This window comes from Neofelis nebulosa, chromosome 8 (genome assembly GCF_028018385.1).
Source record: "Neofelis nebulosa isolate mNeoNeb1 chromosome 8, mNeoNeb1.pri, whole genome shotgun sequence".
NCBI lineage: Eukaryota > Metazoa > Chordata > Mammalia > Carnivora > Felidae > Neofelis > Neofelis nebulosa.
The window spans coordinates 73,870,694-73,897,063 of record NC_080789.1 but is presented as its reverse complement, the minus strand read 5'-3'; the positions used below and the strand labels follow the sequence as shown (position 1 = coordinate 73,897,063).

Genomic DNA, 26,370 nt, shown 5'->3' with positions numbered 1-26,370 from the left:
CTAAGTAGAAATGAAAAATACTTTTTGCAGTAAATGCAACCATGTAGTTTTTATTTATAGTGGTGCCCACTAAAAATGGAAAGTATAAGACTAAACTCTGTTTTATGAAGGTAATTATTTAAGGTATTCAGTAAATATTTTTCAAAGATACCAAGTTTCAGCAGTCCAAGGATTACATTTAGAATAATGATATGGAAGAATAGACTGTATGTCTTTGAAACAATCTATTGTAAATATTACTTCTCTTGGACTTTTCTGGGATGGACAGCAGAAATTTGATGCCATTTTCTCAGGGTTCTACACGATGCATAGATAAGATTTAGAATGTTGTGTTTGATTCTATACTGCTACTTGGAGAGGAAATTTTACAGAATATTGTTGGTGATAGGACATATGTATGGAAGGGGACTGAACATAAAGAGACCTAGAAACCGTGCTATGAGGATCAATTAAGAGAACAAACGTGGGATATATTCTCTAAAATGAAGAAGAAAAATGTCTTTGTGTTTAAAATTCCGTCATGTGGAAGCCTCGAATTTATTGGTGCAAATCTGTAATATCGTCTTAATACATAAATGTTTCTTTAATGTTAGATTATTTCCTTAGAATAGATATTTGTAAACTAAATTATTTAGTGTAAACATGCCTAAACCCATGAGCTGAACTAAAAAATTATCCAGTAGAAAAGAAGAAACAATTTCTATTACCACCACCAACATATGAGTATCTCTTCTACCACATCTTTACTTAGTTTTTAGTGTTTTTTTTTTAATTCTTTGCCACATTGTTAGGTTTTAAAAAATGCAAAAAAAAAAAAAAAAGAAAAGAAAAGAAAAGAAAAACCACTAGGCTTCTTGTAGGATACTTTGTAGAATTTACTATTTCTCTTTTGCCTTTCTGTAGCCTCACTTTTTGTTGTTCTTATTTCAAATATGAATTTCTGGGGTTTTATGAGGTTACATTCAAAATTTCCTTGGAGAAAAATCAATGAATCACATCTTTTGGGATGCCAGAGCACAATTTGCTTCTCTTTAACTGCAGAGAACTTTGCCAAATCTATGGCTCCTTTCAAAGTTCTGCCAGAAGACCTTGTGGGTGGGTCTGAAGGCTCTAATATAACACAGAACCAATGAGAAGCCTATAAATGCCCTTTTCCATTCTCAAACGCAGACCTGCTTTATCACTTAGAACCTCTGAGTGGCTTCTGGATAGTTTCAAATGCTTGAATTTTGGATTGAGAGGGAAGAACCTAAAGGTTCTGAATGTATTTAAATTCTAAGGAAACACCAGGATTCACTAGGCAACTTCAAAGAATCTAGAACAGGTGGGATTACATTGCCTAGAGTTATTCTTGAAACAATATATTTTTTAGTCCAGAGGTCATTCCGGCTATTTCTGAAGCTTTCCAGTTAGTGCATGTGGCCTGATGGCAGAGTGCCATAAGCATGGTTTCCAGGCAACAAAAACACTGTGAATTATTGGCCTTAGGATACCCATGAGGCTTGCTTCTCTTTTCCTCCAAAGATTAGTCACAATCTTTTTATTCTGAGCCTCAGGGACTCAAGGCATTTGCAAATGAATCAATGGATTATTGTGTATGGTTGGTTGTTAAAGTAAGACCTTCTCAAGAGGGTCTTTTGACCTGAGTGTTAACGTAAGGAGCATGTCTCCTGCTCTGTATCCCTTTGATTGAGAGTTACACTCAGGAGTAAAACCAAGATTTAAACAGCTATCAGGTTAATACTCAATATCGTTTTTATAGGGAGAAGCCTCTGACAGTCATGATACAGTTAAGATCTGATTTTCTATACTGAAATTATCTGTTAAACAATGGCCTGACTCAGAACTGACCCACTTAAAACTCAGGATCTTGAGACCCCAGTCCTGATTCCTAGCACTTGCGTCAATTGTGCAAAGTGCTCTCCTCTCTTTCTGACTCTAGGAATAACAAACAGGTGGCAAGAAACTTGGCTGAAGAGAGGGGACACAATGTCCTCTGCTTCTGACTGTTCTGCATTCGGCCCGGGTATGAATCTGCTTCCAAAGCAAAGCTGAACTCTGCTCCTGTCTATGTGGGTGGTTTTGGAAAAATAAAATATATCCAATAGTTCCTGCCAGGACTGAAGAGTTGGGGGAGAATTGCATGGGGTAAAAATCCATTTATAGGGATATTCAGGGCCAGAATAAAACAAATAAAAATGTATAATAGAGGTAAAACAAACAGTAGCAGTAGAGGAGAAAGGATCAGCTCACAGTTAAAGAGAGTGGGAGAGGGCTTAAAGGGACTGAGACAAAGTATACTGCCTTACAAGGGAAGATAATTTATAGACTGAATATAAGCATCAAAGCCACAGAGTGTTGGATATTTTGTGGTGGGGCAGGGTAAAGGAATGATTTTCTTGTCTTTCACCAGTAGCCTGAATGATTCAGGGATGAAGGAGACTATCGTGAGTGTTCTACACAAGGCTGTACTTCGTGCATTGAAACACTGTCTGCTCTAAATAAGTGTAACTTTTGTATTTATATTTTATTTATATTTTTTACAAACATTTATTAAGTAGTATTATTTACAAAACAGTATACTAGGTATACTAGGCCCAGAGAATTCCAAAACATGTAGAAGAAGTAGAAGAAACGTGGATGTTCACAAATGAACAAACAAGAGGAGGCAAAGAAATATTTTTAGTGTGGACTGCCTGTGTCAAGATTGGATCTGGGAAAAAGTTAGAGAAATTCTCGCAAGCTTTAAAATCCTCTTCTCATGATGTGGTGTTCAAAAGTCCTGCCCCAGTTTGTGGAATGGAAAACAGGCATGGTAGAAGCCACTTTTAATTCTAGATACATTTTTCTAAAATGAAAATGTTAGTCTTTTTTTTTTTTTGGCTAAGTTATTCCTACTGCTTATGTAAATGGTTTTATTTAGGAGGTATTATATAAATATACCAATACATGTTTGTTTGGGATATTTATATTCTCATAAGTACTGATGTTAATGTATATTAACAAGAATGATTATAATTGGTTTTGTTCCAGAAAGAGCACTTTTCATGCCTTTAGCAATCCTGGTAGAGAATACTATCCTTAACTTATAGATACCAAATTCTTTCCTACCCATTCAGAAGATGCATTCCAGAAGTCCATCTTCCTACCAACCACCCACTTCTTGTTTCCCCTTCTGAGAAACTTGTTTTCATCCCTGAGCCAATGGTTTCTCACTGGTGTTTATCTTATGGTGGTAACTTCAAGGCATTTTGCTTATTCCTTCTTTCTTCATCTCGGTCATTAAATCAGAGGACTGACAGCTTCACCTGGAATCCAAAGCCTACCACAAAATGACCCCACTAGACCTTTCCTTCTTTACCTTTCACCATTCCTCCAAATTTTTTCTGTGGTCAAGTCTGATTTTCTACTCTTTGAACATATACTTGACCTTCCATTTATTTAGGGGTGTTTTCATACTGGATGATCACACATGCTCAAAATCAGTCTATTAGCTACAGTTTCCACTGCACATCCTTCTGGTTCTTCTTGTTTTGACCCAACATACTCTTGCCTGTACTTGTTGGCTGCCCAGCTGCTTGAAAAAGCCTGGTTAGCTTTGACCATCATGAGAATAGCATACCCTTGTCAAGAGAGACCCTTTGGAGGGCTTTCAACATTCCCATTCTTCAGGCATTTAAATGGTGCTGGGATTAAAGGCATCTGGGTAGCTCAGTTGATTAAGCATCCAACTTTTGATACTGGCTCAGGTCATGATCTCACAATCATGAGATCCAGAGTCTGCTTGGGATTTTCTCTCTCCTTCTCTCACTGTCCCTCCCTCTCTTTCTCTTTCTCTCTCTCAAAATAAATAAACATTTAAATGGTGCCGGGATTTTGCAGCACAGGGAGGGGAAAGATTGGACTGCCTCCTTGATCCTTCTACCATATGTTTTTACTTAGGCCCCAAATTCATAAGATCACAAACTCATAAATAATCCCATCAGCTTCTGACTTTAAAACTCTGTATTGGTTCCCTAGGGCTGTTGTAACAAACTGGTTGCTTAAAACAACAGAAATTTAGACTCTCACAGTGCTGGAGGCCAGAGTCCAAAATCAAGGTGTTTGCAAGGATGTACCATCTCCAGGGGCTCTAGGGAACAGGTATTCCTTACCTCTCCTAGGTTCCAGTGGCTCCAGATGTTCCTTGGCTTGTGGCCACATCACTTCAACTTCTGTCTCTGTGGTCACATTGCTTCCTCTTCTACATATGTCTCTCCTCTGTGTTTCTCTTATAAGGATGCTTAATATTGGTTTCAGGGCCCACTTAGATAATCCAGGCTAATCTTATCCCAGGATCCTTAACATAATTCTGGTCTTAAACTTCAAAGGACACACAAAGACTGGTTTTCCAGATGGCTTACATTCACAGGTTCTTGTAATTTGGGAAGAGATAGAACTTTTTGGTAGGCACAGTTCAACCCACTACTATAAAATTTTTTTCTTTTATACTAGGCTCAAAATTATTGGAAGGTCCCTAGAGGGGAAGCGGGCTACCCAGTGTCATAACAACCAGCTATATTTTTTTCTTTTCTTTATGAAGAGCACTTTACAAACTAAAACTACACTTCCTTCCTCCAACTACCTAAAAGAAGTCTTTGGTATATGAAGTAAAGCAAATTCTGATTTGCTGTGAAGGAAGGGTGGAAGAAATATTAAATAAAGAGGCAGAATCAAAACAGGAGAAGACAAAGCCAAATTTTCAATCAGAAAGTCAAAAATTACATCAAATGTATAGAACAAGTTCATAACAAAATAAGAGAAGAGATGGAAAAATTAGCATCCAGGACAGTTACAATTATGGCAGGATGAGGCATGGCATAGTCTGAGCCACATAGGAACTTGTCCAAAAGCAGAAACCAGGACACTGGGATGCTTGGCATTTATTGTAGAGATGAGAACAACATCTTGAAAAACTATAGATTCATGGTCTGCATTGCCAGATAAAAAATTCCCTAAATAGTAAGATAATGAGTCATAGACAAGCTTAAAGCAACACATTTTCCAAACAAGTGATGTACAAGTATTTATATGCATATGTATGTATATGTTAGTTATTAAAAACACATGTGGAAATATTTTAAGAGAGCTTAAAATACTGTGTAGTCCTGCCTTGATTGTATGTTTTATCATATCTCAATGAAATAAGCAATGTTGGATCATATTTTATCCATAATTTATAATCTTTTCATTATCTAGGAGCATGAAGTTTTAATAAACTATTATAACATTTGTTATCATTGCCCCAAGTGATTTGGGTAAAAATCAACAAAACCAACTAAAAAAGGGTATAAACATATAGGTACCCTAATAATAAATCATTCACTGCCCATGTACAATGTCAGTGGATGTCCACAAAGTTTTTAACTGCCCAGTTGTGCTCTTCCCTCAGGAAATCTTTCTAGATTCTACCTTTAGAATACAGCTCCTTGCTATTCCAGGTAGAGTCCATGGATTAGCAGTAAATGCATGACCTGGGAGCTTGATAGGAGTGCCGAATTTCAACCCTCTGATCTTAGGCTTATGAAATAGATGATCCACATTCATATCACTTTTTGTAGTTTATTATTTATTAATGATCTCTCTGCTTACTCCCTTGAACTTAATATTTTGTCATGTCTAGTTTTTATTTTTATTTCAACTCACTGGAATATGTGCCACTCAAAATAGTAAAATTAAAATGTGGGATTATAAAAATGATGCTGGTCAACTAATATTCTTTTTAATTTTCATTTTGTTTAGATCCCCCAATTATTGAAGGGAATATGGAGGCAGCAAGAGCAGTGGATTTAATACCATGGATGGAATATGAATTTCGTGTGGTAGCAACCAATACGTTGGGTATAGGAGAGCCCAGTATACCATCAAACAGAATTAAAACAGATGGTGCTGGTATGTTGAAGAAACTTTTGAAAATTTGAAAGGTTTATATATATGGTGCCACTTTTATGTATAGTTGAATGTATTTGGAAATAAATAATACTCTGAGGTAAGTGATTCATCTAAAAATGTGTGTATGTATTTCACACAGGTGTGTGTATTCTGTGACAAGACAGTCAAAAATCAAAAAAAAGGTAATATGATGTTTAAGAATATTTTTACATAAGGAATGTAAGGAAAGAAGTAAATAGAAATCTCTGCATATTCCACTTGGGATGACTAAAATGAAATTGGTATTTATAATATAAACTTTCATACTTGGGTGCCTGGGTAGCTCACTCAGTTAAGCATCTGACTCTGGATTTATGCTTACTTAGTTCATGATCTAATGGTTCATGGGATCGAGCCCTGCATTGGGCTGTGAGCTGAACCTGCTTGGGATTCTCTCTCTCCCTTTCTCTCTGCCCTTCTCCCACTCTCATGCTCTCACATACACGCTCCCTCTCTCAAAATAAATAAACTTAAAAAAAATTTAAAAAAACTAAAGGGGCACCTGGATGGCTCAGTCAGTTAAGCGTCGGACTCTTGGTTTCAGCTCAGGTCGTGATCTCATGGTTTGTGAGTTCGAGCCCTGCATGGTGCTCCGGCTGATAGCATGGAGCCTGCTTAGGATTCTCTCTCTCCCTCTCTCTCTCTGTCCCTCCTCCACTCTCTCTTTCAAAATAAATAAACTTAAAAAAATTAAAGATTAAAAATTAAATTCCTCAAAAAATAATTTAGAACTTATTTTCAAAAAACTATCACAAATATGAAATGAAAGAAATTTCCTAATGTACAAAGGCTGAAGGAAGGTCTTTGGGGCACTTGGGTGGCTCAGTCGGTTGAGTGTCTGACTTCAGCTCAGGTCATGATCTTACCGCTGGTGGGTTCAGCCCGCATTGGGCTCTGCACTGAAAGCTCGGAGCGTGGAGCCTGCTTCTGATTCTGTGTCTCCCTCTCTCTCTGCTCCCCCCGCCCCTGGTTGCTCGCTCTCTCTCTCTCTCTCTCTCTCTGTCTCAAAAATAAATACACATTATAAACAAAGCAAAACAAAGGCTGAAGGTCTTTGACTCCAGCAACCTGCATTAGAAATATTAAAAAACTTTTTTACTTAGGAAAAGTATACTAGATGGAAATCCAGTTCTGCATAAATAAATGGAGAATCCATTTGAAAATGGAACTAAGTCCTCACCTGCACTTAATCTCGCTTCTCCCTCAGTAAATGCTTCTACCTTCTATGTAGACACTAGAGTGAAAGCCAATTAATCATCCTCAATTCTCTCTCTCCTTCTCTCTCTGCACCTCCCCAACTTGTGCTCTCTCTCTCAAAATAAGTAAATAAATAAACATTAAAAAATAGAATGTAAACTTTCATGTAAATTTTGAATCTTAACCAGGGAGGCTCTTAAGTAACGAGTTTTAAGATTTAGAAGGTTCACAATTCTGCATGTCACTCAAAAACATTTAAAACTGTGTGGCCGTGTGGCATGGTTGGGGGTGAGGGGGGAGGGTAGGATAAGCAGGGAGTGGAGACCATGGAATGAGAACTTCTCAGATCTAAACCACGAAGAGAGTCATAGTTTCTCTGAGAAATAGCTAGAATGTGTTCTTTTAATATTAGGTGTCACTCTAAATATGCTCTTTGACCCTAGCTCAACCATGGATGTTGTTCCAATTCAGGTTCACATTTTTAGGTGAAATACCAACTCCATTTAAATAGCCTTTGGTGCAGAAGTACTCAGCTCTATTTTCCTTTTCCCTGAATTACCAGGCAAAAATATTGTTCTGATTATAATAATAGCTCTTTTTTTATTATTCCTTGTGTATGGAAATGAAAATGTTAAAGTTAGAGAGGGAGGAAGCCAAACCATAAGAGACTGTTAAAAACTGAGAATAAACTGAGGGTTGATGGGGGGGTAGGAGGGAGGGGAAAGTGGGTGATGGGCATTGAGGAGGGCATTGTTGGAATGAGCGCTGGGTGTTGTATGCAAACCAATTTGAAAGTAAATCTCATATTTAAAAAAAAAGAAAAGAAAATGTTTTGTAGGCTCTCTGAGTTTATTTTTACTATGCCTTGCCAAAGTTCAGTGCTTTATTTGGGAGAAGAGATTTTATTTATTTATTTTAAGTTTATTCACTCTGAGAGAGTGCAAGTGGGGGAGGGGCAGAGAGAGAGAGAGAAGGAAAGAGAATCCCAAGCAGGCTCTGCACTGCCAGCACATAGCCCAATGTGCAGCTTGAACCCTTGAACTGTGAGATCATGACCTGAGCTGCAGTCAGACGCTTAACCCACTGAGCCACCCAGGTGCCTGCGAGAGAAAAGATTTTAAAAGGACGATAGACTGCTGTTAAAATCTGTGTGGTATCTTAATACCACTAATCCACATTGCTGGCTACCTCAATTTCTTGGCCTAACTTCTAAACAGAATTATGAACTCTCATGTCTTAGTTTTTAAAGCCAGTTATTCACAGGACTGCCATCAGTAATCTCTGAAAGTTTCATGTAGTTTACTACATTATTTACCAGATAAAAATAATGATTCTGTAATTAAGGAAGATAATAAACATTGAAATACTGATCTTCACTGAGTATTTTCACACATATTTCAGTTAATTCCTTTGATAATATTTTAAGGTAGGTATTACTATCCAGTGTTGATTAATGGGTAACAGACTCAGAGACAGTAAATAATGTGAAATTCATATAATTACTTGCAAGACTCAGTTCAAATCCAAGATCTGTTTGACACCTCTTCTCATACATTGAGCTTTCTCTCTTAAGGGCATTTTCTCAAGCAGGACTCTAAAAGTGTGTACACAGGGAGCCTGTGTAGCTCAGTTGGTTAAGCATCTGACTCTTGATTTCAGCTCAGGTCATGATACCACGATTTGTGAGATCGAGTCCCTTGTAGAGCTCTGCACTGACCGTGTGGAGCCTGCTTGGGATTCTCTTTCTCCCTGTCTCTCTGTCCTTCCCCCACTCACACACAGCATGCTCTCTGTCTCTCTCTCAAAGTAAGTAAATAAACATGAAAAAAACCCAAATATGTATTTATATAAAACTATATTAGTGTTCTAGGAGTAGTTTAGATTTCATCCTTAACTATAAAGCTAGATATGATAAAATGTTAATTTTTTGTTTGTTTGTTTCGGTATATTCACCTGCGAAATGAACACAACTGTTTTCTTTTGCTCTACCTGGCAAGCATCTCATTAGGATAGAGAGGTAATATAAGTTGAAGCTTTATAGATTACAGATACCATATAGCCAGGATCCTTGTGTTTGGTTTTTATTATTAGTCCCTAGAGCCACTTGTGTTTTTAATATAAACTTCTGTATGATGGACTTTCTTGAAAGACAAAAATAAAAAGGAACATGGGCATGATCTGACCAGTGGTTTTAAACCACATAATTTCATGCTGAGAGATCTTGTACTTGATTTGATTTAACAAGTATTCATTTTCAAAATAAAATTGCAAAAATAAAATGATTAAGTTTATGCCTAAGTAAACTTTTTTCAGTTAAAAAATTATAACATTCTTGGGGCATCTGGGTGGCTCAGTCAGTTAAGTGGACTTTGGCTCAGCTCATGATCTCATGGTTCGTGAGTTCAAGCCCTGTGCCAGGCTCTGTGCTGACAGCTCAGAGCCTGGAGCCTGTTTCAGATTCTGTGTCTCCCTCTGTCTCTCTCTGCCCCTCCCCCACTCATTCTCTGTCTCTCAAAAATGAATAAACATTAAAAAAATAAAAATTAATAAAAATTAAAAATTATAACATTCTGTTTTTTTTACAAAGTTTTTTTTTTTTAATTTTTTTAACGTTTATTTATTTTTGAGACAGAGAAAGAGCATGAACGGGGGAGGGGCAGAGAGAGAGGGAGACACAGAATCGGAAGCAGGCTCCAGGCTCTGAGCCATCAGCCCAGAGCCCGATGCGGGGCTCGAACTCACGGACCATGAGATCGTGACCTGAGCTGAAGTCGGACGCTTAACCGACTGAGCTACCCAGGCGCCCCAAAAATTATAACATTCTTATATTTAAATATAGTCCTTTAAAAAAAATCTCTTGATCTTGGCTAACTTTCCATGATCTCTTGACTAACATTGTATGAACTAAGACTTAATCTGAACACATGTTTTGAAATACTAAATTGTTCATTAGAGGAGGAAGGAACTTTCTCTGGCATTGATGATAGATACAGACCTTCTCCTCTCCTCCTCAGGAAATCTGTTACAAACAGTATCTTAATTATTTAATTTCAGAAGGTGATTGCTTTGGTATACATGGGTTGATCATCTGGAAGGAATTATTGTAAGATCTTTTTTGTCATCTCAAAGTAGAAATGATTATGTTTTTAGGAATATGAAGAAAAAGTGTCTCAGAGAAAGACTCAGTCTGACTTGAATCTGAATTTGTGATTTATATTTAATATCATATTTAGAAGCTCAGGATCATTATGGTATACTCAATTTATATGAAACTCTAAAGACCTTTCAACCTCACTGTCTTCCTACTCTTCTGAAAGCAGTGTGTAGTATTGAAGCTCCAAGACACCGATCCTTCAGTAGAATCTTGGTGCCATTGTTTCAAACCTTAGATTATGTAACCTCTCTGTTTTCTCATCTCAAAATGGAAATTATTTATTTTTTGAGATTTTATGATTTTATGATTTATGATTTAAAAACATATAATGAAAGAAGTTAGTACTATCTAGTGCATAATATTTGCTGCCTAATATTCATTTATTATGCTATTATTCTCATTTTACAGTATAATATGCTTATAAGAAAATATTGTCTACTCTGTAATTGATCACTTCATTTGACAATGTATATCCATTTTTTATAAGCATACAGAGAATCACATAGCTTCATGTAATTTCTAATCATCTTAGAGGAATATATATATACATATATATATATATATATTTATATTTAATATAAATACAAGAATATACGTTTAATATAATAAAACTAAATAGAATTTATCTTTAAATATTGTTTTTCTTTTCTTCATTTTAAAAAATTTAATATGCATAAAATTGGACGTTCACATTCTTCATTCTAACAAAAAAATAAAAATACTTTTTAAAACAAGGGGATGTTTGTCTTGCCATGTACCATTATAACAACTCCCTAAGAGATGCCAGCATATGTTATGTGGGATAAAGGCTGGTTCCCATTTGATGGAAAGGTTGCCCCTGTACCTCATTATGCTGATTGAAAGACACAACATTATCTAATGCAGCACATGCCCTTATCTGTCCAATTACTTAATGTTAAGATCACAGTGCATGGTTGGGTATATTCTTTGGATTCAGACAAGTGCATTATAAAATGGATGGTCCCAAATGAAGAATTAGAAGATGTGTTTGTAATTCATTGTAGCCCATTTAATTTTGACTGTAAGAAAGAGATAACAAAAGCATCCTTCAAAGTAATGTGTCATTAAGACATACCCTCATAGCTAATGGATCTGCAGGTGCAGTTGGTGAGTTGATATCCTAAAATGGCGCATTTGGGTTTGTTTTGACAGCTTTGGCATTTATTTATGCCAGATCAACCTAAGAAGGAAAAGAGAAAAAAAATACAAGAATCAGCACTTTCATCCTTTATATAGAACATTAATTCTGTGTCTAATGAAGCCATTCTCTTTTTATTTAGTTTTATTTTTAATCATTTTAGTTATGTTTGATAAAGGAGAGAAATTGTGCTAAGAGCATGTTTTGTAGCTAGCAAGTTACTGATAAATTTATTTGCTATCATTGGTAATAAAAGAGAGAAATATTTTTTTAAAGCAGCAAAAAGTATAGATTTTTAAGCAATGAGGAGGCCTGCATTAAAGCTACTCTCCATGTAAGCACTGTGACATGGCTAGTTAAGTAACTTCCATTGGGATTCATTTGCCTTTCCTGTAAAATGGGAAATTGTTACTTCTCTGTATGCTTACTTCAAAGGGCTGATCTGAGTATCCAGTTCAGTGCAGTATGTAAAAATCACTTCTGAGTTCTAGATGAGTCTTTTATGAAGCTGAGCTGCTTCATTCATTCGGCAGACTTTCACAAGTTGGGGATACTTAACACATTAAATTAAAATTAGTCATACATACTCACTTGTTAAATTAAAGAAAGTGCATCTTCAGTACTGGAATCATATTCTATTTATGTTGCTATCTTTAGCGCTACAAAATTATTTGTGGAAGAGAAAAGGAGGAGCAAGAAGGGTAAGATGGTCGTTCTAGAAATTGGCAGTTAATAGAGAAGGATGAAAAGAGAAGCAGTGATAAAGCCATAGTGATAATTGCACATTATGATTGAAAAGAACCCATTACCAAATATATTTTATTCTATTTGAAAACAAAGTTCACACATGCATGAAATACTTTTGTTTTTAATATCCTGAGAGAAACTAGATTTCATCCTTTTACCTAAATGAATAGTGCATACTTGGTTTGAGTTCTTCATAATAACTTCACTGTACCTTATGATCATTTCAGTTTGTAGCATTCTTTTCTGCCCATCCAGCATTTCTTCAGATGACTTATTTTTAGATTATCATGCTTTTGAGCAGTTAACAAATTTACTCCGTTCCACCCATTTAAATCTTTCCTGTTTGAGATCAAAGCCTAGATTCATAAACAAACCTCCAATTTCAGCTCTAGAAGACCCTACGACATTAATATTATTGTGAATTATCTCAGACCCTGTATTGTTTTTACTTGTTACGGGAAGAGCATCAGTTTAACATGGCAGATGCATTAGCAATATTAGCAATCTGTTCCACCAGCAGAACAGATCATTAAGAGTTACAAATAGCTACTCTCATTTGAATATCCAAATATTATGCAGTTCATTTGGTTTTGTTAATGGCTAATCACAAAGAATGTATATTTAAAAGTAGAATAAAAGCAGATGCAAGACTTTAATTGTACTTTTAATCCCTTGGTTTTTCTAGATTCTAGAGCATTACAGTTATAACCATTTGAATCTCTTCCTAAAAATTTTGTTTTAAATCACAATGAGATTTTGATGCAAATTAAATTTCAAAGTTACATTCATGGTAACTTTATTTCTGTAAAAATGGCTATACAAATTAAGCAATAATTAACAAGGACTAAGTAGTCAACAATTTATTTTGAATCAAGGGCCTGTCTTCATATACTTCATGGTTGTTACAATTTAGGGTTTGTCATAAGTCAGTGTGTACACTGTTAAAAAAGAAAAGAAAGAAAAAACAAAAGCAAAAAAACGCTAAAGCTCAAATTGGTACTTCTAAGGAAATTACCTAAGCTTTCAAATCTAAAAGTAAAATTGGCAGCATCAGTTTTTTTCTAAACTGAACGAGTAATTATGACATTGGCTTGAGTTTCTTTTTAAATAATTTTGAGTTCTGTGACTGAAATACAGAAGCACTCTTACAAACATCATTAGGAAATCACTGTTAGACTGAACTCAAGGCAGAAGAACAAATTTAAAAGCTATTTTTAACATTTCACAGTAAAATGATAAATATTGTTTATTCATGATTAATTCAATAATTTTCTAATTTTTCCTAAATATTTCATTAAAATCTTTTAAATGATTTATTGTTAAAAGAAAGTTTAGTTTGTTCACTGTTAAATTGCTTTGGAGCCTAACGCTGAATAAACTGCCTTGTGTTAGAGTTATTTACTTCCCTAAAAGGAATCATGATTTGCCCAGGTCTTCTGTTCTTGCAAAGCTGAATGCAAATATACAGTAGCTAGGTGCTCAGATTTTTTTTAAGTTTATTTATTTTGAGAGAAAGAGAGAGTGCAAGCAGGGGAGGGGCAGGGGCAAAGAGAGAGGAAGAGAGAAATTCAAGCAGGCTCCACACTGTCAGTGCAGAACTCAATGTGGGGCTTGAACCCATGAACCGTGAGATCATGACCTGAGCTGAAATCAAGAGTTAGACACTTAACCGACTGAGCCACGCAGGCACCCCAAGGTACTCAAATTCTTGTCAGGTATGTAGGGTATATGTCAATCCCACCTGTGAAAAAAAATGCCCCTTAGTTGCTAAAGCTACAGCTGCACATTCAAAGCTAAATGGAGGACATTGTCAATAATTCACCTAAGATATAAAACACTCTATTAGAAGGTACAGTTACCTTTATTCCTGCCTTTTATTTTCGCATCATAAGCTGAGTGGGTGATCTTTGAAGGGCAAGTCAATCTTGATTTATTGAAGCATGTTAAAGGAGTTTGAAATAAACATTATGAAATGGAGAAAAATTCAATCTAACATAATACACATATTTCATTTTTAGCTCTAAATAAAGAGGTTAATTTTGATTATAATGAAAAGGATTACAGTGAAGTGCTTTGGCAAATAATACTTGATCTGATGAAGGCAATGTTTGATTCAACAAATTGCAGTGTAATAAATTATTCTAAGAGTTATTTTTGAAATTATTTGCCTGTGACCACAATACTTGTACTTAGAGTTAAACACACAAAATTTGATCTATTCATGGATTGTAAGACAGCATGTTCTTTGTTTCTTGTTTCTTGTAGCATGTAGAATTTTAACTTCAGAATATGAGTTATGTGGTTTAAAAGATTTCCAAGAGTTATTTTAATATCCAGGGTTCAATACGTATTTTATCTAAAGCACTACAATTATCTTTTAACACCTCTGTGCACTCAATTTTTATTTCTAACACTTATGTGGTGACAGTTGAATAGTAAAATAAAATCTCTCAAATTCATATTCATTCCTAATCAGAAATGGAAATCATCACACGGTTTATAGACATAAAACCATACATTTTGTTTCTGTGCAATTAACGTACATATCTCAACAAAGAATTTGCATGGCTAACATAGGAGAAGTTGTGAAGTATTTTTCTTTGAGTCACAATTATTTGTTGGTATGTGCAGCTTAGTAAATGAACATGTTACTTGGAGCACTCTGAGGAAGGTATGACTATTTCCTATGGGGAAGGATGTGGGGAATCCAGGGATAATTCATCTTTCATCTGTTCTTTTTTTTTTTAATGTTTATTCAGTTTTGAGAGAGAGAGAGAGAGAGAGAGTGAGTGGGGGAGGGGCAGAGAGAGAGAGAGACAGACTCCAAACCAGGCTGTAGGCTCTGAGCTGTCAGCACAGAGCTGGACCTGGAGCTCTAACCCATGAACCTCAAGATCATGACCTGAGTTAAACTTGGACACTTAACCTACTGAGCCACACAGGTGCCCTTCATCTGTTCTTTAAAATTTTAACAGATCTGGGAATGATATCTCAGACTGAGCCACAACAGTTGCGTGTAAAAACACGGACTTCATCCATGTAGCTGGTCTCTAAGTGCCTCCAGTACAAGACAAACTATGCTTTATTTATCTGTGCAACTCCAGTTAGATAAGAATCCAATAGTAAACAAATCTGATGAGATACAGCAACTACCCTGAAAGATTTATAGGGAGAGAGAATAACATGGAGAAAAATAAAGAAGAGGTCATTAGACTTAGCAATTTGAAGCAATTTTGTGATTTGTGATTTTTTGAGAGAGTGAATTTAGTAATATAAAGAAGTGGAAAACAGATTATGGGTCATTAAAAAGCTATTACAGAGTGAAGTACAAAACATAGCCATATATCAGTTCTTCTTTGCAGTTCTGTGACAAAGTGTTTAATGGTGTGGAGGGTAAGAAGAAGGCAATATTACAGATAATTTTTAAAGATGGAGAGACTGTAAGGTAGAATGCAGTAGAACAAGTGAAACTGAAGGAAGATCTAAAAAGACAGAAGTGTGGGAGAGTCGGAGTCCTGATGGGGCAAGGTTCTATAAGGTATTTAGGAACTGGAAGTGAGAGTACCAGAAAAAATATTAGATTTCAGATATTACCAGATGTTTGGGAGAAACTTTATCCAGTGTTAATGCACAGGAGCTATTTAATATCATTTCTAGATTGAAGCATAAAAACTAACAAAACAGTAAATTATAAGAAGGTCATAAGTTTCAAAAGTAAGAGCTGTGGAATATTTTCCCAACAAAATAGATCTAATCTTTCAAAATCATATTAAGTGAAAGGACACAGGAAAAAAAAAAAAAGGTATGTGGGAGGGCAAATTTGCTTTGCTACCCCCTGCTAAAGAAAACCCATACTTTCCTATGGCACTGAATCAATTTTTAGCTTGGCAGGAAAACATATTTATATTTATATTTATATTTATATTTATATTTATATTTATACTTATATTTATATAATTATATATATATATAATATATAATAGATTGCAGCTACTGTGAGGCATTATCATTATAATTGAGTGGGTAATGTGTGCAGCTTGTGTTTCCTAGTGAAGAAAAAATTTATGGTCTTGGAGTGCCAGAAAAAATTGCATAACCTCATTTTTTATTGTTTGTTTCAGCTCCTAATGTGGCGCCTTCAGATGTAGGAGGTGGAGGTGGAAGCAACAGAGAGCTGACCATAACATGGGTGGTAAGTATGAATAAGTTGCATTTATTATAGGCTGCTTTACCTACACTGAATCTCAAAACCATTTTGTTTCCTGAAATAATATGGAATAAAAGACAATGCCCAGAGTAAACTGTTTTTGTTTTGTTCTGTTTTGTTTTTGTTTAAATATAATAAAAAAAATTTGAATTGGCAATTAGAGAAATTATCAACAAGTAGAAGAAACTGAGTTCACCAGAGATTTCAATGTAGATTTTGTCTCCATTAAGTGAATGTAAAGAGAAAATTGAATTTTGAGTGGAAAGCAATCCACTGTTGTTCTGCATATGGTTGTTATCAACATTCATTTGTTGCTTTATGCCTTATGAGTTAACTCATAAGGTATAAATCTAGTGAGTGAACATTGAACACTTTTATTCATGGTCAAGATAGAATCAGAGGCCAAGGATACTGGCTATCTATTTGTTTCCTTTGCATGACCGTATCTACCACCTTTCTTGATTTATAAGAATTACCTGGAGAAAAATAGGAATTTGTGGTTTATAGAGTAACAATATAAAAGTTATTGCTGTTATTTTTGGTGAAACAAATAAATTGTTCACAATGTATTTTAATTTAAATAAAATGTGAATTTTATTTTTAAAAGAACATAACAAAGAAATACCTTTTATAACCATAGATGCAAAACTTAACAAAATGTTGGCAAATTAAACCCAGGAAAATACTAAAAGAATGATACACTATGACAAAGTAGAGTTTATCCCAGCAATGCAAAGTTGGTTTCACAAATCTCATCATATTGGCAGAATAAAGGAATGAAACCATAGGATCTTCTCAATAGATGCATAAAAAGCACTTGGCAACTTAAAAAAGTCATTTATTTTTAAAAAAATCAAGGTAAACTAGAAATAGATGGGAATTTCCTACACCTGGTAAAGAGTATTTATAGAAATCTTGTAGCTAATATAATGGCCTCAGTGGTGAGAGACTAAGTGTTTTCCTTCTAAGTTTGGACACAGAGCAAATATATCCCCTCTTGATGTTATAATAGTCCCCAACCAGTGAAATAGGGCAGAAAAAAAGAAGAGGAAGAAGAAGAAGAAGAAGAAGAAGAAGAAGAAGAAGAAGAAGAAGAAAAGAAAAAAGAGCACGAAGTGTATATGTGCAGAAAATTCTAGGAAACCTATAAACAACTATTAAAATTAATAGGCATATTTAATAGAATTGCAGGATACCTAATCAATGTTCTAAAGTCAAATGTTCTTTTATATTTTATTGATTTGCTGCTAACAAAACTTTAAAAATACATTTATAATGACAACTAGAAAAACATAAAATACATAGACATAAATTAAACAGAAACATACAAGACTTCTCTACCAAGAACTACAAAATATTCCTGAGAGAAACTAAGGAAAATCGAAGTAAATGAACATAAATAGCATGTTCATGGATTAGAAGAATCAAGTAAATTTGAAAAATAAAAACAGAAAAACAAAGGTGCAGGATTTCACTACCTGAATTCAAAATTTACTAAAGCTGCATTAATTAAGACAATGTGATATTCCCATAAGGACTGATACATATCAATGGAGTAGAGAGCCCAGAAATAGACTCACACTCATATGATCAATTAACTTGCAACAAAGGCACCAAAGTGATACAAAGAAAATAACTTTATTTTCTTTTTCAATAAAAAGAAAAACTTGTTAATGAAAGGTACTGGAATAATTGGATATTCAACTGGGGAACGTTTACCCAAAAGGAATCTGGATGTTCTTTGGTACTGCTCTTGTTCACTCCACTAAACTGATATATTTGTCCTTTTCTATTTACACATCAGTAATGTAGTATCAGCTAGTCCAAAGACCATATCTACTATTATGGTAATATTTCTACTGCAGGGGTATTCTCCTTTTGTTTGTTTTGTAACAATAATTTTTTAAGCTAGAAAGCAACATTTTTTTAAATTAATGACAGCTCCAATGCTGAAGTATTATGTAAACAAAAATTACTCAAGATCACACGTCAGAAATAACTCACATTGACATTTTGGGGTGGTCTTTCTAATCTTCTACATATGATGTCATAAAATTTGTAAAATAAAAACAGAAAGCTGTTTTTTAAGCATTTTTAAACTTAATATTATTTTGCATGCAATTTTCTTTCTTCAAGACTTCTTGAGATTTTATTATGTTGTTTGCATAGAATATGGCAATATTAACTTTCAATTCAACATGTTTCCATGACATTTGTAATTGCATTTTTGAAAAACAAATTTTATCTTCAAGCTTTATCCAACTTGAACATCTATTTCTGAAGTATCTGACAAACTCACAATGACTTCTTTTCATGAAAATTGTTCATGTCACAATCCCCTATCCAAAATGTTACTTTACTTAAAAAAAAGGAAGAAGAAAAAAATCAATGCTCAAAGCACAAGCAAGAATAAATTACTAAAATTATTTTTTTTCCTCAAATGCAAGTCAGATTTTACCTATGGCTGAGTGTATAGTTCCTGTGCAAAAATTGATCCACTGGCCTAAAAGATTAAACAAACATCCTGCTATCTGATTCTAGATAGATTTTGAGCTCGCTGTGGTGTGGTAACCCAATTTTAATTTATAACACTTCTCTGGGCATTCAAAACCCCAAAGATTTAAAAACTTTTGTTATCAGCACCTGTTTTCAAAATGAAGTTTGCTTTCTTACTTGAGACTTATTTTGACCACTAGTGTAATGTATTACAATATGTTGTCTCAGGAGTCACCCAAGGGACTTGTTATTGAGGCATCCAAAACGTTTTGTGAAGCTTTTATGACCCTAAGGAAAGTCTATCTCAGAAACCATAATGTCTGAGAAACAATGCCTCTCATCTGGATTTTTGAAGTGAGACAGATATTGGTGGAGGAGAGGGCTTCAATAGTATAAACTTGTCTGCATTAGACATCTGTTTATCTAGGTAATATGTTTATATAGGTCCATGTGTACCCATTAAATATCTTTAGTATTCAATCATTGCAGATAGTCAAAAAGCACAACCTAGCTCCAAGGGATTTTTAGGAGTGCAAAAAAAAAAAAAATCAGGTTTTAATTTTTGCAGAAATCAAATCAATTTAAGTAAGTGGATATTTAGCAAAAATTGACTTCATTCAGTGCTGTGTCATATTTTATTCTTGGCATTTAGGTTACATTCTTAAGTAAGATTTAGAAATACTGAATGCTGAATATCAAGTTATTTAATTTGTAGGTTTTAGTCAATGTAACATACATAAGTGTGGATATTAGGGAAATTAGAATATTCTATTCTTTTATATATGAATTTTTTTTATTTTTTTCCCAATATATGAAGTTTATTGTCAAATTGGTTTCCATACAACACCCAGTACTCATCCCAAAAGGTGCCCTCCTCAGTACCCATCACCCACGCACCCCCCCTCCCACCCCCATCAACGCTCAGTTTGTTCTCAGTTTTTAAGAGTCTCTTATGCTTTGGCTCTCTTTCACTCTAACCTCTTTTTTTATTTCCTTCCCCTCCCCCATGGGTTTCGGTTAAGTTTCTCAGGATCCACATAAGAGTGAAACCATATGGTATCTGTCTTTCTCTGTATGGCTTATTTCACTTAGCATAACACTCTCCAGTTCCATCCACGTTGCTACAAAGGGCCATATTTCATTCTTTCTCATTGCCACGTAGTATTCCATTGTGTATATAAGCCACAATTTCTTTACCCATTCATCAGTTGATGGACATTTAGGCTCTTTCCATAATTTGGCTATTGTTGAGAGTGCTGCTATAAACATTGGGGTACAAGTGCCCCTATGCATATATATATGAATTGGTTTTAAAAAAAAATGGATGGTATCTGTTTCAGGATAAGATGCAGGCTTGTCAAAAATTCATAATTAGAAATCCTATTCTAAAATTTTTAAATCAAGTCTCTATGGCCTGAGACTTACTAATTTTTTCCCCCAAGGAGTTTTTTTTTTTTTTCTGGATTTTTTTTCCTCCGGTTTCATTGGGATTTGAAAATTCTCTAGCTGACTCTGGTATACTCTATATTGCAAAAACTAGGTAGATAACTATCAATAAGAAAAATGTTCAAACTACTGTGAAACACTAGGTTATATTATCTAATAATTTAAAAAATCACAATATATGCATCCTGGGGATTATGCTTCAGGATGTACATTTCTATACCATCCTGTTTAACATAAGTATATTCAAGAAACTGTGGTATACTTACTTCATGGTTTTTCCTCAAGATAACTTTGATTTTTCTGGTGAAAAATTGAAGACACAATTTGCATATTTCTCTTTTTGACTGAAAACGACTAAGTGATGAGTATTTACTAGAACTAGCTTTGTCATTATTTATAAATAATGACTCGTTAAGGCTGACATGAACTTCCTTATTGGGCAGATGACGTGTGTAATGATAAGAAACTCAGGAAATATGCCAAACAGAGCACATTCTTCAATACTGTGTCAGACAGAGGCCCACAGCCAGCCTCCTACAAATGAAGGCAATATCATCTCTTCCTTCCTTTTCTCTCTTTCCTCCTCTGACCAGTGTCTACTGTTTGATTACAGGACAGATATTCTAGAGTCATATACAACTCTCTTTGTTTTAGGTTCTAGGCACGAAAGTAAATGAAACTCACAGAAACTCTGCCCTCATGAAACTTATATTCTAGTAGTTGAGAAAGATAATGAAGTAGATAGATAAGTAAATTATATAGTGTGGATCATGGTAGTGTTACAGAAAAGAAAATAAAGCAGGGAGGTGAGGTGTATGGGGTGTTATGGAAATAGTCTTGAAATGGCAGATCTTGTGGCCAAGAAAGACCACAAGTAGGTGATTTTTACCTCAAGAAAGTGAAGGAGGGAGGCTTCTGATGTATGGGAGAGCATTCTAGGCAGAAAGAATTGAATGTAAAAAGGTCCAGAGTGAGAGCCCCCCTGAGATATTCCAGGAAGAGAATACTTAGTAAGTAAAGTCATTACTTGTTTGGACATGTTTTTGCCATGGCATTTTCAGGCAGCACTAACTTATGAACATGTTTTTTTAAGTAATTTTTTACAAAGAACATGCTTCCATGTGTATTATTATTATTTGCGTTGGATTTCCTCCCTATTAATTATATTGCTTAAACCTATTTAATATATCAATTTCTATTTAGCCTTTGTCAAGAGAATACCACTACGGCAACAATTTTGGTTACATAGTGGCATTTAAGCCTTTTGATGGGGAAGAATGGAAAAAAGTTACAGTAACTAATCCAGATACTGGCCGCTATGTCCATAAAGATGAGACCATGCGCCCTTCCACTGCATTTCAAGTCAAAGTTAAGGCCTTCAACAACAAAGGAGATGGACCTTACAGCCTCACAGCAGTCATTAATTCAGCACAAGACGGTAGGTAAAAGATCTTACTAACGTGATGAGGGAAGATAAACCTAACCCTCTGGTAGGTATTTTGTTTGCTGTCTTTCAGGCCTTGCTAAGATCTTTTCATAGTACTAGGCATTTAGTAAAAGAGTATTACTTTGATCCAAACTAAAATGTCATTCCAACCATTTAAAGACAAGAGTACCTCCCAAATCTTTTTCATCCCTTAGATCATGTCCACGATAATTAGGAAATCTCGACTAAAATAATTGGCTTTGGACCCCTGTTTTTGGCCTCTTGATTCTAATTGTGAAGTGAGAAATTCTCCATACTTGGTTGGTACCTTAGTATGTCTGTGCATTCACAATGCTTACTACTTACAAATTCCTTAACATGTACTTTTCTGGGGGTAAAGTTTCCCCTTTTAACCCCCAAATTGTATAATTATATCCTTTGTGTAACTTCTTTGCCATTTCAATAGAGTGCTGAAATTTTATCAAAGGGAATCTAGGCATAATTCTATAAAGAAGGAGTCAGAAAGTTGAATTTTTTTATTGGGAAAGGAAAAATTTGTCTGGAGAACTAGTTAAGGGGAAAAATATATAGATATTGGCTCTCTTTGTTTTTCTAGAAACTTTATCTGAACTGAGAATGCTTTTAAAAGACTTTATATGTCTTTGATAAATAATACATCGTTTTGGATTAAACATAATAACATTGATTTCTGTGATTTCCTATTTAAGCTACTATGCTTTTTATTGTTTTCCTATTAAAGAAACATAAGACCTCCTTATTATATCTCTGTACTCATGAGCACTATGTAAACAATGGCTAGAAAAGCAAATGGAGATTCCATTGCCTTCTGACCTGACACATTTGTCCTTGGCCAAGTTCTCTTCACATACGTGTGAGAAGCACAAAAGGAAATAAAACAGGAAATACTCCTCTGATCTCTTAGAGGAAAAACACTCTATTCATTTGCCCAATTTGCGTTACCTTCTACTTCAAAATACACATTTAGCTATCAGAACTCACATAACGCTCTTCAGGCATACAGTTATTAGCTTCCCTACTTGTTAAAAATTTAATGTGTATTCCCATCACTCCATGATCTTTACTTATAACATAAACATGAAAGGCAATCTTATATATATGGTTATATATATATGTAGGTACACACACACACACACACACACACGCGCGCTTTTTTTAAGTTAAATACATGGAGAGAATAAAAATGGAAATTATTTAAGTTTATAATCAAGTCAGGGCTTTCAGACCTGAGTAATAATTCTTACATTCTCTATACTTATTGTGATTCAATAGAATGATGGTAACTTGAGTCAGTGTTACCAGTTTGAACAATCTGAGTATCCCCCACAGAAGAAATGAAAGTAAAAAGCACTTTACAAGTTATCTTCTCACCCAATATCAACTTTTTAGTGCTTTGTTTGATGCTAAAGTAATCAGGCAAAGGGCCATGCCTGTCATCTCTGTAGTCATGACCATCTGCATTTAATTATATTTCTTTCCTAAATGTTTCATAAGTCTCATAAAACCTGCATGTGCCGAAGCTTGTATAAGCGTTCCTCTCTTCTTCTCCTGCTAGGAAATCAATCATAGTGCTACACATTAACCTTGATTTAGAAAGGCAACAATGTTCATGTGCAGGACATTTTTTACACAAAAGAGGATTATGGTTTGTTAATAAAAGACAATAAAAATTGACCATTCTTGCTTAAAGATTTCCTTAGTTTCTTTGTGTAGTTTTCATAAGGGATGTAAATTACTTTTTATTTTTCACTGAACAGAGACCTTTTTGATACATACTTGACTTGATGCCCAGTTGGAAGATTAGACTTATAAAAGCTTTCCTGAGCACAAGAAGCAGTGGATGTCACAACTTGTTTCAAAGGATCTAAAAAAAAAAAAAAAAACTTAGCTTAAACATAAAAGAAAAGGAGAGAAGTATTTCTGTGTATCTGTAACTTATGTAAATACAAAGTGTGAGAAAAATGAGAATTAAATGTAATGAACAATTTTAATAATAAATACCAAATTTCCTATTTTTGATAATATAGAGTTATATAAATATAATGAATTGAATGTGCATCCACAGGCTTTCTTAAAGCAGATTAGTACAGAGAAATACAAAAAAGAATTAGTACAGTTCTTGCTCACAGATATTGGAGAAATCCATGAAAGAGTTTATATTTTGTAAAAGTGTGTGTGTGCATGTGTATGTACATGTGTATGAATATATTAACATTCGTGTAGATGACTGTGTGTGTCATCATATATCATTGCTGACCATGAAATAAAATAATATTAGTAAAACCAGAGAAAAAGATAATAAAATTACTGGTCTTGTTTTATTTTAGAAATACGAAAACTTGAAAAAATATTAAAATGTAATTTTAATCCATTCATACAGCAAATGGTGCTATATGAATATAAGCACCTTATATAAGAATGTAATGTTCTCATCAAATTTCAGCTCCCAGTGAAGCTCCAACAGAAGTAGGTGTAAAAGTCTTGTCATCTTCTGAGATATCTGTTCATTGGGATCATGTTGTAGAAAAAATTGTGGAAAGCTATCAGGTGAGTTCAATTTTTATTAAACTATATACATTTATTCAAAAGTTTATTATCGTAAGTTTTCAAATATGTTGTCCCTTTGAGTGTTCTGTGGCCATTGATTTATGTGGCAACTAACACTATAATCTCTGTGTCTAATATGTTGGGCATTTATAAGCTAGTTGTTAAGAGTAAGGCGGAGATTCCTAACTAGCTTATCTAGGAGAGACAGAGTCCTGTGTGTTGACAAACAGTTGACTGAAATAAAAACTAAGGTAATAACACCCATAGTTAAATGAGATCTCTTGAGACATTCTCATAAACTGTTGCCAAATTTAAAAATTTTTTGGAAACCATTTTGATAATTTATAAAAGTATCCTTAAAATGTTTATTCTATTTGTCTCAGTAGTTCCACTTCTAATGGCCCCTATAAAGGAAATAACTATAAATATTCCAAATATGTGTCTCATAATGTTATCTATGAAGGTAGAAAATTGGCAACATTCGAAATGTCCCAAAGGAAATTTTCCTTGAGTTGAGTCTTAAAATACCAGTAGGAATTCACCAGATACAAAGGGGAGAGTTTGTCTTAGTTGAAGGGAAGAAGACCTGGAAAATTGAAGCTTGAATGATAGTCGGGGCCTTTAATACAATACTAGCAAAATTAAGACTTGATTGTGCAGGAAATGTGATATCATCTCATATGTTTAATTAAACACATAGAGTGAAAATTAGGAGGAATTGCCAACATCTGATCTTTGCAGATGAGCAAATGGATGCCAGAGATTCAACAACTTGCCTCAGCACAAATTAAGTGTCAAAGCAGTATCTAAAATTCAGCTTTGATGATTCAAAGTTCAAGGCTTTATGCCAAACCACAGACTCCTTTCTGTTTTAGAAGTGAATGCCCTTCGGAAGCCATGGGCACTGAACTGCACACACAGCCAGCTTGCCCTCTCAATTCTTGTGCACCTCCCTTCTTCATCTGTTGGAATATTAGCTCTTTGAGGGCAAGATTTTGTCTGTTTTTCTCTCAGCGCCAAGAACAAGTGCTGGGCACAGGGTAGGCACTAAACAGGTATTCAGGCTGAATAGAGCTACAGTATTATCAAATCATATGTTACAATCTGGACTTCTCAAAGCCATGTTTCTGAGATGTGCACAAAACCAACCCAAGATTTTAAGTTTTAAACATGTAAATATCAGGAAGCTTTTTTTCTTCGGTAACATAGGTTATGATTTGAGTACATCTCAAAGTGTCTTCAGATAATCTTTGCAAGGGTTCAGCTGAAGCTATTATGAAAAGAGTGGAATGGTAGGAATGAACTGGAAAGACAGTATTCATAACTTATTAAATTGACCTTTACATTTAAAGCTAGTAGGAAAGGAATGGGAAAAATAAAGAAATTCACTAGGCATTACAAACCCCTATAATAAACAAGTCCAAGGTTTCTTGGGAGAAGACATCAGTATTTGGAGCTTGAAAGTCATCTTGGACCATAGGATTTTTTTCTTCTTTCATATTATTCATTTTTAAATAATAAAAAAAGAGAAAAAAGATTATTTAAAATATAACTCACTCATTGAATCAAAATGCTAAATTTATATTTTACTTTGTTTAAAACATTGACCAAGCATTGGCACCAATGAATTTAGGCAATAACCAGAATATAAGCTTTTTTGATTGGAAGTAAACATCAGTTAAGGATTTTCAATGAAATAGTCCATTAAAAATAATAGTTATCAGATAATATTTTCTCAAATGATAATTTCAAGGAAAATGTATACCATTGAGGAATTTAGTTTCACAGATATCTGACTTTCTGTAACTCCATATTAAGTAGAAAACAGTGAGCTCTTTTGCTGAGCAGATGTGCATTGATATCTCAACTCTGTCACTGAGGAATTTGATACAAAATTTATCTGAAATTTCTGGAACCTTGGTTCTCTTACCTGGAAAGGTGAGAGAGTAATCATGCCTCATAGAACTGTTGTGTGGAATGAA

General features: G+C 34.5%; 1 protein-coding gene across 4 annotated transcripts in view; it reads left to right on the top strand.

Moving 5' to 3' along the window:
- Window positions 1–26,370, top strand: part of CNTN1 (contactin 1) — a 368,724-nt gene that overhangs the window by 287,562 nt on the left and 54,792 nt on the right. For all 4 annotated transcript variants that reach the window (XM_058743101.1, XM_058743098.1, XM_058743100.1 and 1 more), the window contains 4 exons: window positions 5,782–5,931; window positions 16,349–16,419; window positions 21,580–21,814; window positions 24,285–24,388. In XM_058743101.1, coding sequence (XP_058599084.1) covers window positions 5,782–5,931; window positions 16,349–16,419; window positions 21,580–21,814; window positions 24,285–24,388 — 560 coding nt within the window. The remainder of the gene's footprint in view (window positions 1–5,781; window positions 5,932–16,348; window positions 16,420–21,579; window positions 21,815–24,284; window positions 24,389–26,370) is intronic.